General features: G+C 42.3%; 1 protein-coding gene across 4 annotated transcripts in view; it reads right to left on the reverse strand.

Annotated features, from left to right (window-relative positions):
• Positions 1-23352, reverse strand: part of WDR7 (WD repeat domain 7) — a 606257-nt gene that overhangs the window by 18657 nt on the left and 564248 nt on the right. For all 4 annotated transcript variants that reach the window (XM_033933907.1, XM_033933932.1, XM_033933915.1 and 1 more), the window contains one exon: positions 4356-4460. In XM_033933907.1, the coding sequence (XP_033789798.1) occupies positions 4356-4460 (105 nt within the window). The remainder of the gene's footprint in view (positions 1-4355; positions 4461-23352) is intronic.

Consider the following 23352-nt stretch of genomic DNA (forward strand, 5'->3'; position numbering starts at 1 on the left):
ACCACAAAGACACTATGCACAAAGACTAGATATTTTCTGTATCCAGTTCTGTGTAGCCACATACATATTCAGATAATCAGATCTATTTGTGGCACTTAAGTACTGGTATGCAAGGAATATCAATGCAACTTTCATTTCCCTAATCACTGTAACTAGTATGAATTCTAAGGTATGCAAACCACTTTAGATTTACAGAAACTTGCAAAGGAGTTTTGTTAAAAGAAAATATCTGTGGTACTACAGATTCCATTGTGACTTAGCCATTTGATGCTTGCTGAAAAGGAAGATGACAAAAGAGAAAAAATGGTAGCCTTATGTTGTAGCTACATTTTAGGATCCATGTATTTTCTTTATTGCTCATCTTAGTGGTATAACTATGGATGGGCCCAAGCTCACTAAGACAATTCAGCAATGGCTACCTTTCTCTCCTCTCTCCCACACCTGGATCTGGCATTTGCTCTCACTCATCGGCCCACAGTTTGGCAACTGCCCCTTCTAAACCTTTCCCTAACTGAACCTCATCACCTTTAGAAGCAGGAGCAGCATGTGTATTTGCTTCCTAAGCTCATCCCCCAGACTTCCCTCTGCCAAACCCCACCCTCACTGATGTTACCTGTTTTTTTCTCTGGTTGGATGCGGCAGAGGGAAGCCTTCATGGTCAGCGTTAAGTAACAGATGCACATCGCCACCGCTACTGCTGCCCAGGAACTGAGGTACATGGGGGGGCAGTTGCTAGGCAATAGAGGGTGGGGGGGGGCAGCTGCTAGGCAATGGAGGGTGGTGGCAAATGCCAGAACCAGGGGCATAAGGAGAGGGAGCAAAATATATGATAAATTATGTGGCAGGGGGGCTAGTTTAGGAAGGTCCACCCAACATAATTGTGGTCCCACCCAAAATAACAAATCCAAGAAGGCCACCACAGCAATGATTTCAGCGCCAAAAGACGGACCGGAAAAACAAAACAGACAAAAAAAACAGCGATTTTAGGATTATAAAGGTGGGGGGACTTAGTACTAATAACAAAACCTTCCAAAACATGTCTTTGAAGATCCCCCTAAATCGATCTCACAGGCTATCAGCCCGTTACTCACTGTGAAATGCTATGTTCTTGGAGCTGCAAAATGGAAGCTTGAACAGTTTACAGGCAGATCCTTTGCCTCAATAAGCCTGGAAATTGGATTGGCTGTATCTTCTGACTGCTTCTCAGGCCCTGACATGCTGCCCATAGACCTTGACCCTCCCCTGGATCGCGTGCACGCAAATGGGGAAGGAACGCAGTTGGCCCTGGACAAACCGCCATGGAGACATGCAGCCTGCACTCAAGTCCATCAACAGATGAACCTGAGGCGAACCTGAGGCGAGCTATGTTCTTGAGCTCCCGATCTTTAAATGCAGGCTGTCCAAAGGGTGCACTGCAAAGCAGCCAACCCCCTAGAAGCAGACTCCTAGCCTTAGAGTCTACGATTTTACGCAGCCAGAGCTGTCCCCCAAGGGGAATTCTCTGCAGCATGAAAAAGAAATCATGCAAATCAGCGAAGAATATGGAACTTGAAGATAAAATAAACACAAGCAGAAAGTGAAGCTCCTACTGTCTCGCTTGTAGGAAGACAACTGAAGAGCTGATGGGCAGTGCCGAGATAAAGGAGGAGGTGCAAAAGGTATGCACATGAAGCTTCTTACGAAATTCTAGCGAGAATGGATATATAACCTGAGAGTTCAAGAATAGAGTGGAGATGTTCAAGAAATTTTACTGTTTCTTTCATGATGCTATGTTAATGCTCACTGGTATTTCCAAACAGGCCACAGCATTACTTTTATCTAATAAAATTCAAAGTGTAGTCCTGCAGGCCCCTTTTACAAAGGTGCGCTAAGCATTTTAGCGCATGCTAAATCAAAGCGTGAGTTTCAAGTTTCTTAAAAAAAAATTTTAAACCACTTAATCAGATTTCTAAGTGGTGTACAATCTAAAATTTACATAAAAACATATTAAAAATCAGGATACTAGATGAAGGGGAGCTGTTCTTACCCGCTGGGACGTCAGAGGAGGATTTTCTTGGTGCCCTGTGTCTCCTGCAGTAGCGGCTTAGTGCTCGGTGGTGGAATCGGGCAGGCACTACAAAAGACGGACCCCTGACGTCATCGGGTCCGTCTCTCTCCTGATTAGCTTTGATTAGCTTCTCCTTAAAATCAAGACCGCCGCTGCGGTTGAATCAGGAGCTGTTCTTACCCGCTGGGACGTCAGAGGAGGATTTTCTTGGTGCCCTGTGTCTCCTGCAGTAGTGGCTTAGTGCTCGGTGGTGGAATCGGGCAGGCACTACAAGAGAAGGACCCCTGACGTCATCGGGTCCGTCTCTCTCCTGATTAGCTTTGATTAGCTTCTCCTTAAAATCAAGACCGCTGCTGCGGTTGTGACCACAGGGTGTGACCGAAGGGACGTGCTCTAAGGGACAGGTTCTGCCCCTTGGGAGCCCCTTGGAGCAACGAGGAGCCGGGGAGCGTGAACTCAGGTTGTATAACTTTAAATCATTTATACTATGGGGAAAAGGAAAATTAAGCCTAAGAGCTCCACACCTGCTGTTTCCGGTCCAATGGCCAGGCATTTGACTTTTTCCACAGATAATCCACCACAACCTTCATTTGACATGAACTCTCCCATGTCGGGTGCATCAATGAGTCCCCTCGAAAGGACTCCCCCCTTCACCCAGTATCTGGTGATAGCGGGAAAACTACCCCCGCTATTTCTACTGAATATGTGGTTTCTTCTACGCAAATAAGTAAACTAGTTTTTATGGATATACCTAAACCACCTGAATTTTTAGGTGTTGTAGAGGACCAACCACTAGCAGTGGAAAAACAAGATATTACCCTTAAAGATTTGTGATTAGGTATTTCTAGAGTTGAAGGGTTTCTCAGAGAATCCATGAAACAAACATTGGATTATTCACAGTCTGTCTCTCAAAAATTTGTGAATGTGGATTCCAACTTAAGTTGTTTGGATAAAAGATTAAGTGTGGTAGAAACTCAAAGTAATACATTGCAATCTGTCTCAGTATCTGCTGTTAAGATTCTACGGTGCTACATTCTAAAATGGAAATGTTAGAAAATATGAACAGAGTGAGGAATCTCCGCTTGGTTAATTTCCCAGTGACTCATCTATTATCCCCTGAAAATTTTGTTAAGGAAATATTTTAAAGAAATACTGGGGCTAACCAATGCGGAAACCTTCCCAATTAATAATTATTATTACATTCCACAAAAGAAACTACAATTCGACCAGGAGGAGGACCATCTGGTCACAAATGAAGTAAATTTAACAGAATTTTTGGAAGATAGTCAAGATGTGATTCAGAGTGGGTCCACTATGGTAATAACATGCATGAGTGAGATAGATAAAATGTTAATAATGGAACTTTACTTTAAAAATAGATTGACAAAATTCTGTGGAAATTTGGTTAGGATTTTTCCTGATGTTTCAAGAGCTACGCAATTAAGAAGGAAAGACTTTTTGAAATTAAGAGCAAGAGTTTAGCTCTTGAGGCATTATTCTATCTAAAATTTCCATGTAAATGTCTTGTTAAATTACAGGATACTGAATATGTATTTTTGGACCCCATTCAATTACAACAATTTTTAATGGCTAGAGAACAGAAATGAGGTTTGTTGGTTTAATGTTTCACTACTGAGAAAGTTGGAGGATGTCAGAGTCTCATAAATAGTGAATGGTTAAGATTCATATGAATCCGAACCAATTCTTAGTTTTCTTTGTATTTCAGTTAGGTCATATGGTAGTATGGCTCCCCAGTTTTGTGGGCTTGAAAAGGAATTTTGTGTTATATGTATAATGAATGTTAAACTTTGTGTAAATATCCTTTTTCTTGATATCATTTGTCATTAAAATTGTTAAAATTTGCATAAATAAAAAAAAAAAAAAGGATACTAGATGAAATCTAAAACACTTCATAAGACATATAGACCAACTTCAAACAATAGGAAAAGAGGGGAAGAACTACAATCGTAAAAGAAAAGGGAAACAAAAAAGGGAAACACAGTGGGTTAGGGTAGCAAGTAATAATTTTAAGTTTTTTGGCCTTAAGAGGACAGTTGTTGTCCAAAGGCATCCCGGAACAAGAATGTTTTTAATTTTGCTTTGAATTGTTTTATTTCGGATTCATTGCGCAAATAGTTAGGCAGCGAATTCCAGAGAGTAGGGGCAGTGACAGCAAAATTATTGGAACGCGTCCATAGGATAACATGCATGCATTAGTATTTAGTACTTGATTAGCATGTGCTAATATTTACCGCGCGCAAAAAAGCATAGTGCACCTTAGTAAAAGAGGGGGTTAGTGTTTTCTTACCTGCCAGAATGAGATATGACTGTCCGTGTTAGAGTAAGTTGCAAGATATCGTCCATCAGGAGCAAAGGATACGGCTGTTATTGGGCCTTTATGACCATGGATAGTCTGCAAAAGAAATGAAAGAAAATTGTTATCAACTAGACCAAAAGTACTTGAAATATACTAGAAATTTAGGGAATGCATTAACTATTAATGTTTAGACAAGACAAGCATTGAGAAAAATAAAACTGAAGATACAACTGTGAACATTTTACATATTTCAATATACTGCAGGGGAGATATATAGACACAAAAGCAATGACTTTGCTGTTGTTAAGTTGTGGAATACTTTGGTAGAGCAGTTACGACTATGCTCAAACCAGTTACAATTTAAGAAACAGTTAAAACCCAGCTGTTTTATACAGCATTCCTGTGATGTATTTGGTTGATTTTGTAGCAGAAGAAACTATTTAAAAGTGAAGATTTTAAAATTTTACTTTATGATGCTTATTTTATATATGTTTTATTACTGTAAACCATTTAGTTTTTAGATGGTATATATAGTCATATGAAAAAATTAGGACCCTCCATTCAGTTCTTTCTTAAGAAATGTTCACATATCGATGTCAAATCGTTTTTTTAAAATTTATCTCTGGAAAAGAAAATGATGTACTGTATTTTTCGCTCCATAAGATGCACTTTTCCCCCCCAAAAAAGTGGGTGGAAAAAGGGGTGCGTCCTATGGAGCAAATATTCAAATCTCTCCCCCCCCCCCATTACCTTACTTAGACTGCCGCCACTGCTTGCCCCTCACCCGCCACTGCTTCTGCTGGTTGCTCAGTGCCATGGAAAGCCTTACCCCCGACATCAATTCTGACGTCAGTGAGAAGGTCTGCTTCTTGCCGATGTCAGAATTGACGTCAGGAGTAAGACTTCTGGGCCGGCGTGCAATCGCTGCACCCGCCTGGCTCTTCCTAGCAAGTAGCAACATCTTCTGTTCAGGTTGCCACGCTGAGCCAAGAGTCATCCCCCCCAACCCGCTGCTGTTGCTTTGTCAACGTCGGGTGTAAGGCTTCTGGGCTGGCGGCGTGCAATCGCTGCACCCGCCTGGCCCTTCCTAGCAACATCTTCTGATTCGGGTGCCGCGCTGCTGAGCTAGGAGTACCCCCCCTGCTGCTGCTGCTTTGTCAACGTGGCCTTGCAGCAGCAGCAGCTGGAAGTAATTAAATTGGGCGGGTGGGCAGGCATGCTTGGGGGGGGGAGGCGGAAGAGGACAGGAAGGCAGTGAGGGGAACAGGAGGGAGGAAAGGACATTTGTTGGCATGAATTGGGGGGGGGGGAGGGGGAAGAGAACAAAGACTGGAAGGCAGTGAGGGGAACATAGGAAGGAGGGAGGGAGGAAGGAACAATTGTTGGGCCTGAAGAAGGAAATAAAGAAAGAAATCACCAAACAATAAAGGTAGGAAAAATGATTTTACTTTCAATTTAGTGATCAAAATGTGTCAGTTTTGAGAATTTATATTTGCTGTCTATATTTTGCACTATATTTGTCTATTTTTCTATAATTCTGACTGAGGTGACATTGCATATTTTAAAAAGTCATCTGCCTTGACATCTGTGTCCTGTCCCTGCCTGCCCTATACCCTGTCCCTGCCCACCACTAGACCATCAGAGGGGGGACAGGGTACAGAGCCTGGCAGGGAAATGGTGGACAGGGTGCAGAGCCTGGCAAGGAGTGTGGGGTTGGGTGCAGAGCCTGACAAGGAGAATTTGATTCCAAATGTTTTTTTTCTTATTTTCCTCCTCTAAATTTAGGGTGTGTCTTATGGTCAGGTGCATCTTATAGAGTGAAAAATACGGTAATTGCAGGTAAACAGCAAAAATGTTCCTTGATTTACTCATGAAACAAAAGATATCCACAGGTAAGGCATAAGAGGTTAGCTCTCATAAACTACAAAAGATCACAGAAAGAGGAAGATAGGCACAAATATCTGGAAACATTAAGAGAGGCTGGTTGTGTAGCAAAAATGCAAAGGAGGGAAAAAATAGCTGACATGCTAAAACGGGGAGATAAGACTTTTTTTTAGATATATTAGTGATAGGAAGAAGTGCAAAAGTGGCATTATGAGACTCAAAGGTAAAGTGGAGGAATATGTAGAAGCTGATAAAGAAAAGGCTGAATTGCTTAACAAATATTTCTGTTCTGTGTTCACAGCTGAAGTACTGAGATCAGGACCACAGAAGACAAACCTGAATAGGGATGAAGTAGTGGTAGACCATGATCAATTTTCAGAAGGTTGTGTTCGTGATGAGCTAGCTAAAGATAGACAAAGCGATGGGGCCAGATGGTGTACATCCGAGGGTGCTGAAGGAACTTAGGGAAGTTCTGGTGGCTCCGATGACTGACCTTTTCAATGATTCTCTGGAGCTGGGAGTGGTACTGGAGGACTGGAGAAGGGCGGATGTGGTCCCTCTCCACAAAAGTGGAAGGAAGAAGTAGAGAATTACAGCCCGGTAAGTCTGACTTCTTTGGTATGCCAATTAATGGAAGCACTTTTAAAACAGAGAATGGTGAAGTTTTTGGAATCCTGTGGATTACAGGACTGTAGGCAACATGGATTCACTAGACATAGGTCTTGTCAGACAAATCTGATCAATTTCTTTGACTGGGTGATCAGAGAATTGGATAGAGGAAGTGCGCTAGATGTGCTGTATTTAGATTTTAGCAAAGCCTTTGACAGTGTTCCACACAGACGTCTAATAAATAAAAGTTGTGCCTTCAGGATGGGTCCCAAAATGATTGGCTGGGTCAAGAACTGGTTGAATGGAAGGTAACATAGGGTAGTGATCAAAGGAAATTGATCTGAGGAAATGGATTTTACCAATGGTGTGCCTCAAGGTTCTGTTCTTGGGCCTATTCTTTTAAACATTTTTATAAATAATATTGCTGAAGGGCTGTCGGGTAAGATTTGCCTCGTTGCAGATGGCAAAATCTGCAATAGAGTAGACACCCAGGATGGTGTAAATAACATGAAGAAAGACCTGGTGAAGCTTGAAGAATGGTCTGAAATTTGGCAGCTAAAATTTAATGTTAAGAAATGCAAGGTCATGCATTTGGGCTGTAAAAACCAGAGGGAATGGTACAGTTTAGGGAGTGAAGAACTTATGTGCATGACAGAAGAGCGGGACTTGGGTGTGACATGTGATGATTTTAAGGTGGCCAAACAGGTTGAAAAGGTGACGGGTAAAGCTAGAAAGATGCTAGGGTGCATAGGGAGAGGTATGGCTAAGTAGGAAAAAGGAGGTATTGATGCCCCTGTATAAAACTTTGGTGAGACCTCATTTAGAATAAAAAGAATAGAGTTGGCCCAGAGGAAGGCTACTAAAATGGTATGTGGTCTTCATCATAAGGCGTATGGGGACAGACTTAAAGATCTCAATCTGTATTCTTTGGAGGAAAGATGGGAGAGGGGAGATATGATAGAGATGTTTGAATACTTATTTTTCTTATCATCTCTTATTATTTTAATAAGAAAAATTTTATGATAGTAACACATATTTACGGATAAAGATGATTTTATAGATAAACTGAGATTGATTATGTAGAGAATCAGAGTGATTGATGAATAGATAAGCCTGTGGATATAAAGAGTAAAATGCTGATTGATATGAGATTGGTTTTAAAGGTTTTTAAATGTTTCAATTTAGTGAATATATAGGTATATTAGAGAAATATTTCTGAGAATATATATAGGATGGTGTGAATTGTAAAAAGTAGGATGATATTTTTAAATGTTGTTTTAATTTGTACATTTGGATTTATGTATGCAAATATTTTTTGTATGTTATAGACCCCTGATGCAGGCCAGGAGCCAAAACACTGGCAGTGTCGGGTCTTTTTAGTGAATAATCATCTGTCTCAGTTCTATTGGTGTGTACACCTATTTTTGTAGCTCAAACTGGCATATTTATTTTAAAATTTTATAGTCCTCTACATCCACAGTTCTGAGCGCATTACATAATAACATTCATAATAACTAATGTCAAACAAATATTCAACATACAACTAAAACATACTAAAATGTACACTTTTTCTTATATTTACTATATATACAGAAACTTATAAAACATATAACATTAATGTACACATATACATTCAGAGTTGCCAGGGATATTCAACTACTGGGCCCTTGCCTTTTCTTTTTAGATCGTAGCAAATGGAATGACAGCTCTTGTTAGACAACTTGGATGACAACTCCCTTCAGTAGTCAATCTGCATATATTCTGAATCTGATTTGTAGCTATCTCTATTGTGCAATGGCTATGATTCTCTTTGCAGTAGGGTGTACTAATAAATAAAAGATGTTAAAAATGGTGAGCCCTCTTTAAGATATTTAACATATTCCATCAATGTCAAATGGTTAAGCTCATCACACAACACATTATGGCTCATTTATTTGGGACCATGCAGATCCCTTTTTTTCTGTACACCATCACTGGGGCTGCATACCACTGCCAACATTCTTGCTGTATTTGTGGTGCTGGATAATGTCATTTGGCAATGCAATACAACTGCTAGTAATGATGACACTCCATAGATCAAAACTAAAATAAAGGTATGAAAGCCAGAGGGACAGACTGAGGAGGAAGAGGAAGAGAAGATAGATTGGATATATTAGATATACACACATATAAATCACCCTAGCTTTGGAAAAATGATGAAAAACAATAGGATGAACAAGTAACGTGATATATAATAAACATAAACATATACAGTAATAAATCCAAAAGATTTCCTGTTTTAAACTAGGATGTAGGCAGTAAAAGACCAGCTAGAATATATTACTGCTTTGCAAATCATGGAGCTTCACATTCAGTTCTGTTGTGCAACATGTTTGAGAATTTTAACACAAGGGATCTCAGCACCTTGAGCAAAGAACAAGTGAAAAGGAAAGCAAATGGGATGTATTTTTGTCTCTATGCAATTGTAGACATCTACTATACAAAGATTTACTCAGTTCTACAGTAGCATCAGTAGCTGCCTAACAAAAATAAGTGAAATTTCCCTGATAAAATGAGATAATATGGCAGTAAATATTAGTATGCATATGTATTTTCTAATATCACCCCTGTTTTGTGCATCTACTCCTCCTCACTGCCATTACTGTGGTTTTTTGAACTACAGAAAATTAATTGAATCTATGTTGCTTGAGATGGCTGTTACACTAGAATTCCACTACACTTGTGATCCACCTGAAAGCGGGAAGGTGATGGAAGGCAACTAAAGACAACTACAAGCATGTGTGCTGTATGAATACTGAGAGAGAAATAGACTGCAGTGTAGAAAGGGTTATGGAAGAGGAGATGTGTAAGAGACAGTCTGAGTTTGAGTATATTATTACTTATAGCAAAAACATTAAATAATGCTGGTTTACACAAGCTCTTTTGTCTAATATAACCACTGTTACTTTATAATAAAAAACCAGTTAATTAGGGAATTCAATATAGGAAACATTGGAATCTGTACTGAAATCTGTAGCACTTAATAGGCAATTAATACTTGCTGCTGAAAAATGTTTTGGTAATATGAAGGTTAAAATCAATAGAAATAGGGCAGTTGTAAGGCTTTATCATTGACAACTTACACAAACACTCTATCTGACATTCCTATGAGACCCAAATTACTTAGATGTTTGAATTTATGCACTTTCCTAACAAATGCTTATCATTTAAAGCAGAGATAACATAGTTACTTACCTCTAGCAGGTGTTATCCAAGGACAGCAGACAGATATTCATGTGAGTGATGTCATTCATGGAACCCAGCATGGACAGTCAAAAAGTGTACTGTCACTTAAAAACTCTAAAACCGCCTGTACCACACACATGCAGGTACCTTTCTGCCTGATGTTGGCTTATGGGACTATCAGTTCAGTAACAAAGCTAAGAAGCCAACTATGGGAGGAGGGACGGTTGTGAGAATATTGCCTGCTGTCCTTGGACAACACCTGCTACAGGTAAGTAACTATGTTTTATCTGAGGAAAAGCAGGTAGTACATTCTCATATGTGGGACTCCCTAGCTGTCAGGATCATACGCCTCTGATAAGAGTGTTATTGACAACTACCATGATCCTGGTGAAACCAAAAGGGTTGGAGGGAACTTGGCACCTTATTGAAGAATTAATTTTGTAGAAATGCTTGGCAGAATCGATTATCCCATCTGGAATGACTGTCCAAACAATAGTGGAATGTGAAGGAATGAACTGAGGATTAGGTGGCTGCTTTATAGATGTCCTCAATGGGAGTGGAACACAGATGAGCTACTGATGTCACCATTGCTCAAATTTTATGAGTTGTGACATAGCCTTCAAGCGTCAGCCCAGCCTGAGCATAGCAAAAGGAGTTTCAGTTCACCAGCCATGTTGAGATGGTTCTCTTGGTGACAGGAGCTCCATGTCTGTTTGGATCAAAAGACAGGAACAGTTGAGCGGAAGTTCTGTGAGGTTTAGTGCGATCCAAGTAGTAAACAAGAGCATGTTTACAGTCCAATGTGTGGACTGCTACTTCACCAGGGTGAAAATGTGGTCTTGGAAAGAACACTGGGAGAACTATAGACTGGTTTAGATGAAACTCCAAAAAGACATTTGAAAAAATAAGTGTGAAGAACTACCCTGTCATGGTAGAATGTTGTATAGGGAGGATCTGACACAAGAGCTTGAAGTTCACTGACCTGATGTGACAGATATAAGGAAGGTTATTTGTCACATAAGATGTTTAAAAGATGAAGTTGAGAGTGTCTCAAAAGGAGGCTTCATCAGAATGGAAAGAATAACATTAAGGTCCCAAGTTACAGGAGGAGGTTTCATTGGAGATCTGGTATGGAGAAGGCCTTTCATGAATCTAGAAATTAAAGGATGTATAATCAATGGCTTTTTTGTCAAGTGGAGTATGAACAGCACTAATAGCACTGAGATGACAGCACTGAGATGAACTCTGACTGAAGTAGTTCATAATCCAAAGTTACAGAGGTGTAGAAGATAATCTAGGACCGATGGGAGAGGGCAGGTGAGTTAACATTACACCAGATTGTGACTATTTGAAATGATAGCAGCGCTATGTGGAAGGCTTTCTAGAGGCTTCAATAATGGCCGACACTGGGGTAGATAATGCAAAGGTATTTATTGGTTGGGAGAGAGATATCACACTGTGAGAGTTAATGAACATAGACTGGGATGGAGGAGAGAGCTCTTATACTGCGTCAGCAATGTTGGGAAAATTTGAAGTGTGATGGGTTCCTGAACGTTGAGTTGTAGAAGGAGAGGGAACCATGGCTGATGCAACCTCTGAGGTGCTATGAGAATCATGGTAGCTTGTTCTTGGCGAAGTTTGAGTAGAGTTTTCCTGAGTAGAGGAAATGGAGGGAAAGCATAAAGGAACTTGTCTTGCTAGTCAAGGAGAAAGGCATTTGATTCCAGATGATTGGGAGTATAGAGTCTGGAACAGAAGAGTGGAAGTTTGTGACTGTAGAGGGAAGCAAAAAGATCCAACTTTTAGGGTTCCCCAACCCACAAAGATCTGATGTAAAGTGGTAGCATTGAGTGACCACTTGTGCAACTGTAGGAGTCTGCTTAACTTGTTAGCTAAGATATTCTGCTTTCCTGCTAGGTAGATTGCTCTCAGGAAAAAGTTGCAAGGAATCACACTGAACCAGATTTGGATTGCTTCTTGACAGAGCAGGCAAGACCCTGTACCACCCTGCTTGTTCACATAGTACATGTCTATCTGGTTGTCTGTGTGGATGCATACTACTTGATTGAGGAGACGATCCTTGAATGTGTATAGAGCACTGCAGATTGCTCGAAGCCTGAAAAGATTAATATGGAGAGATCTTTCAGAAGGACTCCAAGAGCCTTGGGTAAGGAATCCATCAAAGTGAGCTCCCCATCTAAGCATGGAGGCATCGGTTGTCAATATCTTTTGATGTGGTAACATCTGGAATAAAAGGCCCCTGGAGAGACTGGTTGGCGATAACCATCACTGAAGTGACTTTTGGATGTGAGGTCATTCTCAGCTGTTGGGATAGTAGTCCAGTGGCTTGAGATCATTGGAACAAAAGTACCCATTGAGATTTCCTGGAGTTACATGTACTGTAGAGGTCATGTGGCTGAGGACTTGGAGCCTTCGATGTGCTATTATGTGGCGATGAGAGGAGACTTTCTTTTTTTATGTTTAAATCTGTTTTATTAACAACAAAGAACCACATAACAACAAAGGCAAAACAGTAGACAACTAAATTTTTAGATTGTAGAGATGTACAAGAAGGGGACCCCCCCAAAAGGACTGGACTCTGATGTCTTCCCGGATTACAGAGATACCCCTCCCCATCCCCTCTCCACAACCCTTCCCCCTCCCTCCCTCCCCCCAAAACCAAGTGCAAAAATAGTAATTAAGGTCAGACAGGTGGGGCCGGAAACAGCTGCAGTCAGTTCAACATGCGACTACGGCTCCTGGGAGGCAAAATGTCCAAATAGGGAGACCAATCACGGACAAAGTCTCTGCTTCTGTGGCGAGAATAGGCCATTTGGGCCTCCCATCCCATAAGTTCATGCAATTTGTTCCTCCAATACCAAAAGGAAGGAGGATTATCACCACCCTCAAAATACACTTTTTCCCCAATAAATAACATTTGCTTAAAAACAATTTTTCAGCAGAGGTATTCACTGAAAACATAGAAAAGTGAGCAAAGAGCATATGAAGCGCAGATAGGGTGACTGGAACATGTAACAGGCCTCGCAGGAAGAAAGCCAAATCTCCCCAGAAACTCTGAATACTCTCACAAAGCCAAAAGCCATGGAAATAAGAATTCACTTCAGTGAGACAAGTAATACAGTACTGGGTATCCACACAACCCATGTGATAGGCCCGACTCTGGGAGGTATAGGCTCGCAAGTGGCACTCTGAGTTCAGCATTATGTACCAGAGCTGGGATACATTTAAGAGCGCGGAGCAATAGATCAACCCCAAGCTCCCTCCCCAATTCCCGCTGCCAAGCATCCAAAACAGAGGAGAGAATCCGAGGGGGCCCAAGGGCCCCAAGTTGTTTATGAAAAAAGGAGACCGAGACCTGAGGCTCAGGATCTGCTTCCCCCCCCCCCCCAGAAAGGTATGAAACCGAAGTGCAAAGCCCAAAGAAAGGGAACCCCCAGGAAGAGACCACACATAGTGGACCAATTGACAATGCGCGTAAAAAGGCCAGCAGAAGCCAGGCCACGCTGCAGCAACTCATCATAGGACAAGAGCCTCCCATCATCCCGCAGAACATGGGAAAGAAGAGCAAAGCCCCGTGCCTACCATCTACCAAAAACCGATGGGACCATCCCCAGGGGAAGAGAGAGATTACCAGTCAGAGGCAGCAGAACACTGCATTGGGGTAAGAGGGAGCCCAAGCCCTCTTGACCCGCGGCACCCCCCGATTACGATCAGGTCAGGAGGGAGCCCAAGCCCTTCTGGCCTCTCGCCCCCCACCCCCCTACATGATCGGGCAGGAGGGAGCCCAACCCTTCCTGCCCAGGCAGACTCTCTACCCCCACCCCCCACTTCAATATGGGCAGGAGGGATCCCAGGCCCTCCTGCCCTCGACACAACCCCCCAAACAACTGTCCCCCCGAACCCCTGATCGGCATCCCCGCCGACCTGCGACCACCCGTCTACCCCGTGACCCCTCCACTCCCAATCCCACTCCCCTTACCTGTAAAATGTTGGCCAGACAGATGGGTGCCAAACCCGCCCGTCCAGCAGGCCAGCCGGCTGCAGAATGGGGCCGGATTGGCCCAGGCGTCTAAAACCCCGCCCACAGGTGGGGCCTAAGGCACCTGGGCCAACCAGAATAGGCCCCTCCCGTGGGCGGGGTTTCAGACACCTGGGCCAATCCGGCCCCATTCTGCAGCCGGCTGGTCTGCCGGACGGGTTTGGCACCCATCCGTCCAAAATTTTACAGGTATGAGGGGTGGGATTGGAGTCGGCGGGTTGGCAAGGGGGGCCGATCGGGGGTTCGGTCATTGGGGTGGGTTGTGTTGAGGGCAGGAGGGCCTGGGATCCCTCCTGCCTGTATTGTAGTGGGGGGTGGGGGGTTCGCTGGGCAGGAGGGGTTGGGCTTCCTCCTGCCCGATCGTGTAGGGGGGTGGGGGGCGAGAGGCCAGGAGGGCTTGGGCTTCCTCCTGGCCTGATCGTAATCGGGGGTGCCGCGGGGCAAGAGGGCTTGGGCTCCCTCTTGCCCCGATACTGTCGGGGAGTTGGCGGGGAAAGAGGGCTTGGGCTCCCTCTTGCCCCGATGCTGTCGGGGAGTCGGCGGGGCAAGAGGGCTTGGGCTGCCTCTTGCCCCGTATGTAATCGGGGGGTGCCGTGGGTGCTGCGGGGCAAGCGGGCTTGGGCTCCCTCTTGCCCCGTTGTGTGTGTGTGTGTGTGTGTGTGTGGGTTGGGGGGTGATGTATCATGGCAGGAGAGATGCCTCATCTCCCCTACCGCGATGCCATCACTCCTCTACCCGAGCTGCCGCGACCCGCGGCAGGAGAGATTGGGCATCTCTCCTGCCGCGATCATTGCTGTACGGGGTAGGCAGGTTGCTGGGGCCGCTGAGCTGATCGCAGCAGCCACCATCAGCTCAGCGGCCCCTTTTTCGGCACTTAGACCTGTTTTGACTTCGTCTAAGTCAAAAACGTATAAGTGCCAACTAGGCAACCTGCCTAAGGTTTTGGTTATACCTGTTGCAAGCCTAGGTGTAGGTCGGCCCATCTCCCGCCCACCGCCCGCACTTTCCCCTCCTCTAAACACGCCTCTTTTCTCTCTGTGCGTTTAGTGGCAGGGGAAAGGCCTAAGCTGGTTTTAGATACATCTAAAACCAGCTTTGGTTATGGGTACTTGGACGATCAGGCTTTTTGATCGTCCAAGTAGCCATTTAGGACACTTTTTAGACTTTTCTTTTTTTTTAATTATGAACCCCATAGTGGCTATGAAGCCTAGCAAGACATCCAGAAAGTCAGTTTGAAAAAATGGCATTTGGACGTTTTGGCGAGAAAAACACCCAAGTTCCGGTTTATGCCGGGTTTTTTTGGACATGCTAGTGTTTTGTAAATGTCCAATAGCGGAATTAGAAAAGGTACAGGGAAGGGTGACAACAGTGATAAATGGGATGAGATGATGTCCCTATGAGAAACTGAATGTAAACCACTTAGGCTATAAGTGTTATATAAATAAATAAATTCCTTTGAAGTGGCTAGTACTCTTTAGCCTAGAAGAAAGACATAGCTCAGGGGAGACAAGATACAGGTCTATAAAATACTGAGTGGACTGGAATGGGTAAGATGTGACTTGCTAGTTTACACTTTCCAAAAATACTAGGACTAGGGGGACACGTAATGAAGCTACTAAGTAGTAGATTTAAAACAAACTGGAGAAAATATTTCTTCACTCAACATGCAATTAAACTCTGGAATTTATTACCAGAGAATGTGGTGAAAGCAGTTAGCTAAGCAGAGTTTAAAAAAAAGATTTGGATAATTTTCTTAAAAGTCCATAAGCCATTATTAAGGTGAACTTTGGAAAATCTACTGCTTATTACTAGGATATGCAGTATAAAATCTGTTCTACTTTTTGGGATCTTGCCAGGTACTTGTGACCTGGGTTGGCCACTGCAGGAAACGGGATACTGGGCTTGAGGGATCTTCAGTCTGTTCCAGACTGGCAACTCTTATTTTACACTCTTACACACATATATATTGAAATCTACTTGCACATATAGGCACAAACTTGCCACAGCCTTTGAAAACAGTATAACTATGTGCAGCAGCTTTCGGGGACACAATTTTTTTAAGGATATATAAGCACTTCCATATGTTTTCTACATCTTAGGGCCTAAGTTTAACAGGAGGCTTTTACCAATGCCCAAAAAGGCACCTATAATATGCTTATTGGATTTATTTTTTCAATAGTTTCTGCTGTATCATTCACCTTGTTGGTGTCACTTTTAGCATTTTGGGTTTTCCCTTACAGCTATGCTGATGGGACAGTTTCCTTTTTTGTTGTCCTCTGTTCTTTTGGCTTATTTTCCTTTGGTGTGGTTTTTTTCCCCTCTTCCTCCCTTTCTTTTTTCTTTCTCTCTCTTTTTTCCTTCTTTTCTCTTGGTCCCCTTTTTTTCGGCTTTCATATTTCTCTTTATACTCACCTTCCTCTTTCTTCAGTTCAGGTTTTACAATGCATGAAATGTTACACTCAAGAGTCTCTGTATTAACATTCTATAAAGTTGCTATTTTGTTACAAAGTTATGTAGTGATACACTTGAGATTTTCTGCATTAACATCCTATATGGTTGCTAGCTTGTTACAAAACTTGTTTTTTCAATCAAACAGCTTTTGAAGTTTGTTCACGCAGCTACATATTTTGCGCTCTTTTATTGTCTTATGTAAATATTATGTTATGCTGTAGTTTTTAGAGTTTTTCTCCTGATGAAATATGGTATTTTGATGGTCCTATTTCCATATTTTTACTAAACAGCTTTGTTTTATTCCAGACCTGTCATCTGTGAACATATACTCCACAGGTTTGATTCCATTTTTAGGTATTTACATAAACATTATCATATGTTTTGTTTGTCACATATATATATATATATATCTTCAATATATGTATCATTCATTATATTTATATGTATTTATTTATTTACTTGATTGGCCTCTGGCATTCATTTACTTGTGGGGCTTAGGAAATTTTTAAAAATTTTTTATATGATGTGTTTTAATATGTTGTGTTATGTTTTTATGTTTAGTGACTACTGATGCAGGCGTTCCTCAGACGCCGAAACACAGTGCTGTGTCGGGTCCACATCTTCTGCCTGTGGCCTTTTATGAAAAAAATCAAGTTGGTTTTACATCAATGTTCTTCAGTGGAGTGCTCATTGTCCGTTCCCACTTCCTTTTGTACTACTGGATTTATTAACCACTTTTTCATGAAGAAATTCACCCAAAGCAGTTTACAATACATTGAAAAGTATTTTCCATATCTGTCCTGGAGGCTCACAATCTACCTGTGATACTTGGGGCAATGGAGTGCTAAGTGACTTCGAAAGGCAGAAACAAAAAAGTATCCAAAGGAACTGCAGTGAAACAACAAATCAAAGGACAAGAGCAAAAACCGCAGTGATGGTGTACAGGACACTAAGGGCCTGATTCTCCAAAGTGAGTCCCGATTTTAGGCAGCTGTAGGCGTCCTACAGCTGTCTAATCAGCCAATCGGGATGCACGTTTAAAAAAAAAAAAATGCTCCCCAGGCAGGCCGCCTATATTGAAGATGCCTCCGGGAGCCTAGGGAGACCCGCAAGACACCTAAGGGCCTTAGGCGGGCCTTAGGCGAACCTAGGCGGCCCTACGCATCTCCCTAGTAGATGAAGAGACGCTTAAAATGTAGGCCAGCAAAATGCTGGTCTACATTGTAAGTAGTTTTTTTTTTTCAAGTTTTTCAAGTTTTTTATTAGGATTTTATATACCGCCTATCAAGGTTATCTAAGCGGTTTTTACAATCAGGTACTCAAGCATTTTCCCTATCTGTCCCGGTGGGCTCACAATCTATCTAACGTACCTGGGACTATGGAGGATTAAGTGACTTGCCCGGGGTCACAAGGAGCAGCGCGGGGTTTGAACCCACAACCCCAGGGTGCTGAGGCTGTAGATCCAACCACTGCGCCACACACTCCTCTAGACGCGGCCTCTATACTTATGGCAGCAAGGGATCTCCCTGCTGTAATAAGTATAGTGGCCGCGGTCGCCTGTCCCATCGCCGACAGGAGGATGCCCAGTCCTCCTGCCAGAACCCCCCTGGAACCCCCCTCCCCCCCAAACTGGTAATAGTGGGCAGGAGGATGCCCAATCCTCCTGCCGGAAAGCCCGACGACCCCCCCCCAAAACTAACCTCCCTCCCCCAACTAACCTTTACATGTTGGTCGGCTGGACGGGTCTTGCTGCCGTCCAGCCGACGGGCCCGCCTCGTGGAAATGATATGGGCCCGCCCCTTCCCGGCCCATCCCCGCTAAATCTAAGCCTGATTGGCCCAGGCTCTAGAAGCCTGGACCAATCAGGCCTTTGGCATAGCGGGTCCGCCCATCCCCACTAATCCTAAGACCTGATTGACCCAGGCTAGGCACTAGGCTAGGCACCTGGGCCAATCAGGCCTTAGGATTAGTGGGGATGGGTGGACCCTCTATGCCTAAGGCCTGATTGGTCCAGGCTTCTAGAGCCTGGGCCAATCAGGTCTTAGATTTAGCGGTGATGGGCCGGGAAGGGGCGGGCCCGTCTCATTTCCACGAGGCGGGCCCGTCAGCTGGACGGCAGCAAGACCCGTCCAGCCGACCAACATGTAAAGGTTAGTTGGGGGAGGGAGGTTAGTTTTTGGGGGGGGGGGGGGGTTGTCGGGCTTTCCGGCAGGAAGATTGGGCATCCTCCTGCCCACGATTACCAGTTTGGGGGGGGGGGGGGTTCCAGGGGGGTTCCGGCAGGAGGACTGGGCATCCTCCTGTCGGCGATGGGACAGGCAGCCGCGACCGCTATACTTATTGCAGCAGGGAGATCCCCTGCTGCCATAAGTATAGCAGCCACGTCTAATTTAACCCGATTCTCTAACCGGCGTCTGTACCATGGACGCCGGTTACAGAATCGGGGTTTAGTGTAGGACCGATTCTGTATAGGACACCTCTCTTGGGCGTCCTATACAGAATCAGGGCCCAAGTCTTTATTGGTCAAACATAAAAATAAAATCATAAAACAGTTTGTATCCAAAAGGACAGATAACGAACCGTTTTGGGTCCGGCCTTATCTGTTCTTTTGGATACAAACTGCTTTATGATTTTATTTTTATGTTTGACCAAAAAAGACTTGGCATCCTGTACACCATCACTGCAGTTTTTGCTCTTGTTCTGTGCCAAGTGACTTCCCCAGAGTCACAAGAAGCAGGCTGGGTCGAATTCAAGGTTGTGCAAGTTTTAGACTTGCTATTTTAGGAAAGCAACATGGACTAATATGCCTTTAAAAAATGGATTCTACAATGATCTCTAGTAATAATAATAATTTTATTCTTATATACCGCCATACTGAAAAAGTTCTAGGCGGTTCACAACAAGGTGAGCTAATACATGGGATACAGATAAAATACAAATTAGAATAATGGACTTAAAAAACAGATAAAGACAGAAAGCATTTATAATATAATGCTGAAAAGAAAACAACAGTTTAAAATTGGGGAAGCATTGTTGACAGTTTAAAAAGAACTGTTAAATGCCAGTCAGACAGGCGATAAAATACCGGCATGGCAGGGAAAGAAGTAATACATAGAACAGATAAAATACATCAAGTTGAATATAAGGAACTTGACTGAAAAAAATGAAGAAGAATGCATTAAGATACGAGCCTATCAAAGAGCTGAGTCTTTAACAATTTTCTAAAATCAAGATAGGAAGAGACTTCTAACATAATTTTTCTAAGCCATACATTCAATTTAGCAGCTTGAAATGAGAGGGTGCTCTCAAGGAACTTCTTATAATGACAGGATTTTATGGAGAGATATGAAAACAAGTGCACTCTAGTAGTGCATTATTGTGCTTGTCCAAATTTATAGCTGCTTCAAAGGTGTACTGTATATACTCGAATCTAAACCGAGATTTTTGGGCCAAAAAAATGGGCTGGATGCATTGCCTGGAAGAGCAGTGAGGGAGGGGGAACAGGGTGCAGAGGCTGGCAGGGCAAGGCAAAGCACTGCACTTGGATATTAACCCCCCCCCCTATTAATATGCAAATCAACCTTTTTTCCTCCTTTTTGGGGGGATAATAGGTAACCTCGGTTTATATTCAGGTTAGATTATATTGACGTATATATGGTATTTATAAAATGGGCATGCACGTGACACCACCACCTCTCCTTTGCCCAAACTATGCCCCGCCTACATGTGGTGCATATACAAGTACAAGCTATCTTATTGCCATGTATATATGTATATGGTGCCTTGCAATTTTACAAGAACCCTTTTCTGTATGTAAAGCTTGTATTACACAGAGAAAATGCTTTATAAAATCAACTCAGTGTAGAAATACGTACTCTGTTTTGAGATTATTAAAACTACATATCGAGTCACACAGCAATTTTCCTCTCCAAGTGCCATATTCACAAGTCATATTTTTAAAGCAGGAACATGATGCCCACCTAGAGGGTCATTGTGTGCCTGAAGTCCTAAATGGGCCGCCTATGTCTTTTTGTGGCAAATAAATCTCCCAGACAATGAAAGCCTTCGACTGGTTCTGAAAGGCCTCCTTCAATTACCCCTGCAAAAAACTACACACGGCTCAATTCAGATCATCTAACCTGACACTTATGTACATAAAAGCACCATACATGCTGAAATAATTCCATTAAATAGGTAATATATGTTCTAAAAAAGGTATAAATCAGGTCCTTTGCCATTTGATGGCACCTATGTCTTGCAACTGAGTTTTCCCTCATTCCAGTAGAACAAAATATGTCACACACAAACTAAAATAACATAATGCTTCAAAATAAAAAGGAACGTATTTGAACTCATACAGTAAGATGATTTGCAACAAACTTTACTACCACTTAGTATTACAATGGCAATCACATGGCTCTCACAGGCAGCACACAATGAGAAGCACAAAGTGACCTTGAACAGCAGTGTGTAAAAATACATTTATCACTGAAATGGCATGCTGGCTGTCAGTCAATATATGCCTCACATTTGTTAGGAAGTCCTCCTGCTGCGATTCCCTCATTACACTTTTTTCTTACTTCCTAGTTAAATGACAACCATAAAATGAGGCAGGATCTTTCTTGACCAAACTTAATATAGAAAAATCAGATGGCAGCTGCAACCAGCCAAGTGTTAAAAGACACAGTTTAACTGTTTCTACAGTGATAAAAGGTTACATATTACTAATTCTGTTAGTTAAGTAACTAATTTCCAGTTTGTTACAACCCATATTTAGTTCAAGCCAATGTGCTATATAACTATGAGTGTAAAAATTAAATTCCAACTAGCATGAACTTTTTTCTCCTGTGAACTATAAATTCCTAGATGTTCACACGCAACTGTTTAAACTGTAGTACAAACAAAATACAACAACAAAACAAACAAAAAAAAAAGGAACTGCAGATATGTACAAGATGCAGGCGAAATTTATTGTGACAAATATAAATATATAAAAACCTTTTTACCAAACACTGGACCCGACACGGTCCGTGTTTCGGACAAACCTTCGTCGGGGGTCCAAGATGAAAAAAGGTTTGGAAAAATATGCCACAAAAAATTGTAGAGTAAAAAATGTCATAAACCAAAAGGTCCGATGCGCCGAGAATCGCCAACTGCTGTAAAGCATCTCACAAAGTATACTGTAGTACAGACACATCTAAGAAGTACCGTAAGACTGTTTTCTTCCCTACAAAATGTTACGAGTACCACTGTTAAATACAAACAGAAAATATGTAATAATCTTAGCAGAATGAAACTGGATCAAAATGAATCTATTCAAAATGCATGCAAGAATCCTTGGCTTCAATAGTTCAGAAGTTTAAACTAAATTAAACTAAACCTTAAATTTATAGACTGGGTCATCTTCATAAAAATGAAGCTCGACTCGGTTAACAATTAAAAGGTGAACCAATAATAATGAGATAAAAATTGAAAGATAAGGAGAGAAAAGTAAAAAAAATAACAAAAAAGAAAAAGTAACAATACAGAAGAGTTAAACAGAACGAATTGCTAAATGCTTAGAAAATAAGAATGTTTTCAGTGTTTTACAAAATCGTTGATGGGAATTTAAATGTTAAAATAAATCAACATGTGTGCAACATTCTCATTGGGCTGACAACATAAAGAATCATTTTACAAAGAATATCATGAAGAGAACTGAGTTAGACAGATCCAGATGTATCAAATTCCAGTGGTATTTTACAAAGGCTTTGTTGAATGTGAAGTATTTTGTAAAACACATGTAAGGACATTCAGAAGTACAGATGCATTTGCTGTTTTACAAATACACAGTATGAACTTATGTGGAAGTGCTGGCAATTCCATTCTGAAGTGATTATGCAGCTTCCACATATAAGTGGTGACACTTTCACATCTAACTAACCCATTTAAATCTAGATGTGTAAATGCCGCCAATTAAGAGCAGTATGGTTGCTATTTTTATTTATTTATTTCATTATTGAGTCAGAAATAAGCAAAGAGATATTAAGGAGTGACTCCCTTAATCCTTTGTAAAAAGCCCAGGCTGAAACGCACTTTTGTAAAATCCGTGCATTGCCTTTGAGCTGGTGTATGACTTGGCAGAGAAATGTTTCCTATAAATATGTATTTCCTTTTAATATGGGGAATACACATATAGGATTAGATATTCAGATGATGGAGATCAGAGTTTTGCCAGTATAAACTGAGGGAATGGGCCAGTGTTGCCACATTCAGATTATGTAGCCGTGAATGGCATGCACATGCTACGAAGGAAGCTGCTGATATCGCCATAATTCCTAGGGCCTCAAATTGCCTCCTGAGAACCATATCCACTCTGCGGTCCTGTGTATCCTTCAGCATGACTCTTAGTCACCTGAGCTACTAGGGAATCCACTTTTGGCATAGCAAACATTTGCTGAAACACTTGATCCAAAGGATACAGCCTAGTCATGACTTCCACCGTTTGAGTGAGCTTTCACAATAGTGCTGCCCGATTCATGATTCAAATCGATTCACTGATTCACTTTGGGTGAATCAATTTGAATCGATTTAAAAACAAAAAAAAAATCGGCCTTCTGATTCGGTGACTGACCATCCCCCCTAAAGCAAGAGCGGCAGCACTGCCTCTTGCTGGCTGGCCGCTGCTGCTCCTGCTTTAGAGGGCAAGGGGGAGGGTCAGTCCGGAAAGCGCTGCAGTGTCAGGCTTCCCCCCCGGCCTCCCGCACTTACATTTACCTA

The sequence above is a fragment of the Geotrypetes seraphini genome, chromosome 1 (genome assembly GCF_902459505.1).
Source record: "Geotrypetes seraphini chromosome 1, aGeoSer1.1, whole genome shotgun sequence".
Lineage (NCBI taxonomy): Eukaryota > Metazoa > Chordata > Amphibia > Gymnophiona > Dermophiidae > Geotrypetes > Geotrypetes seraphini.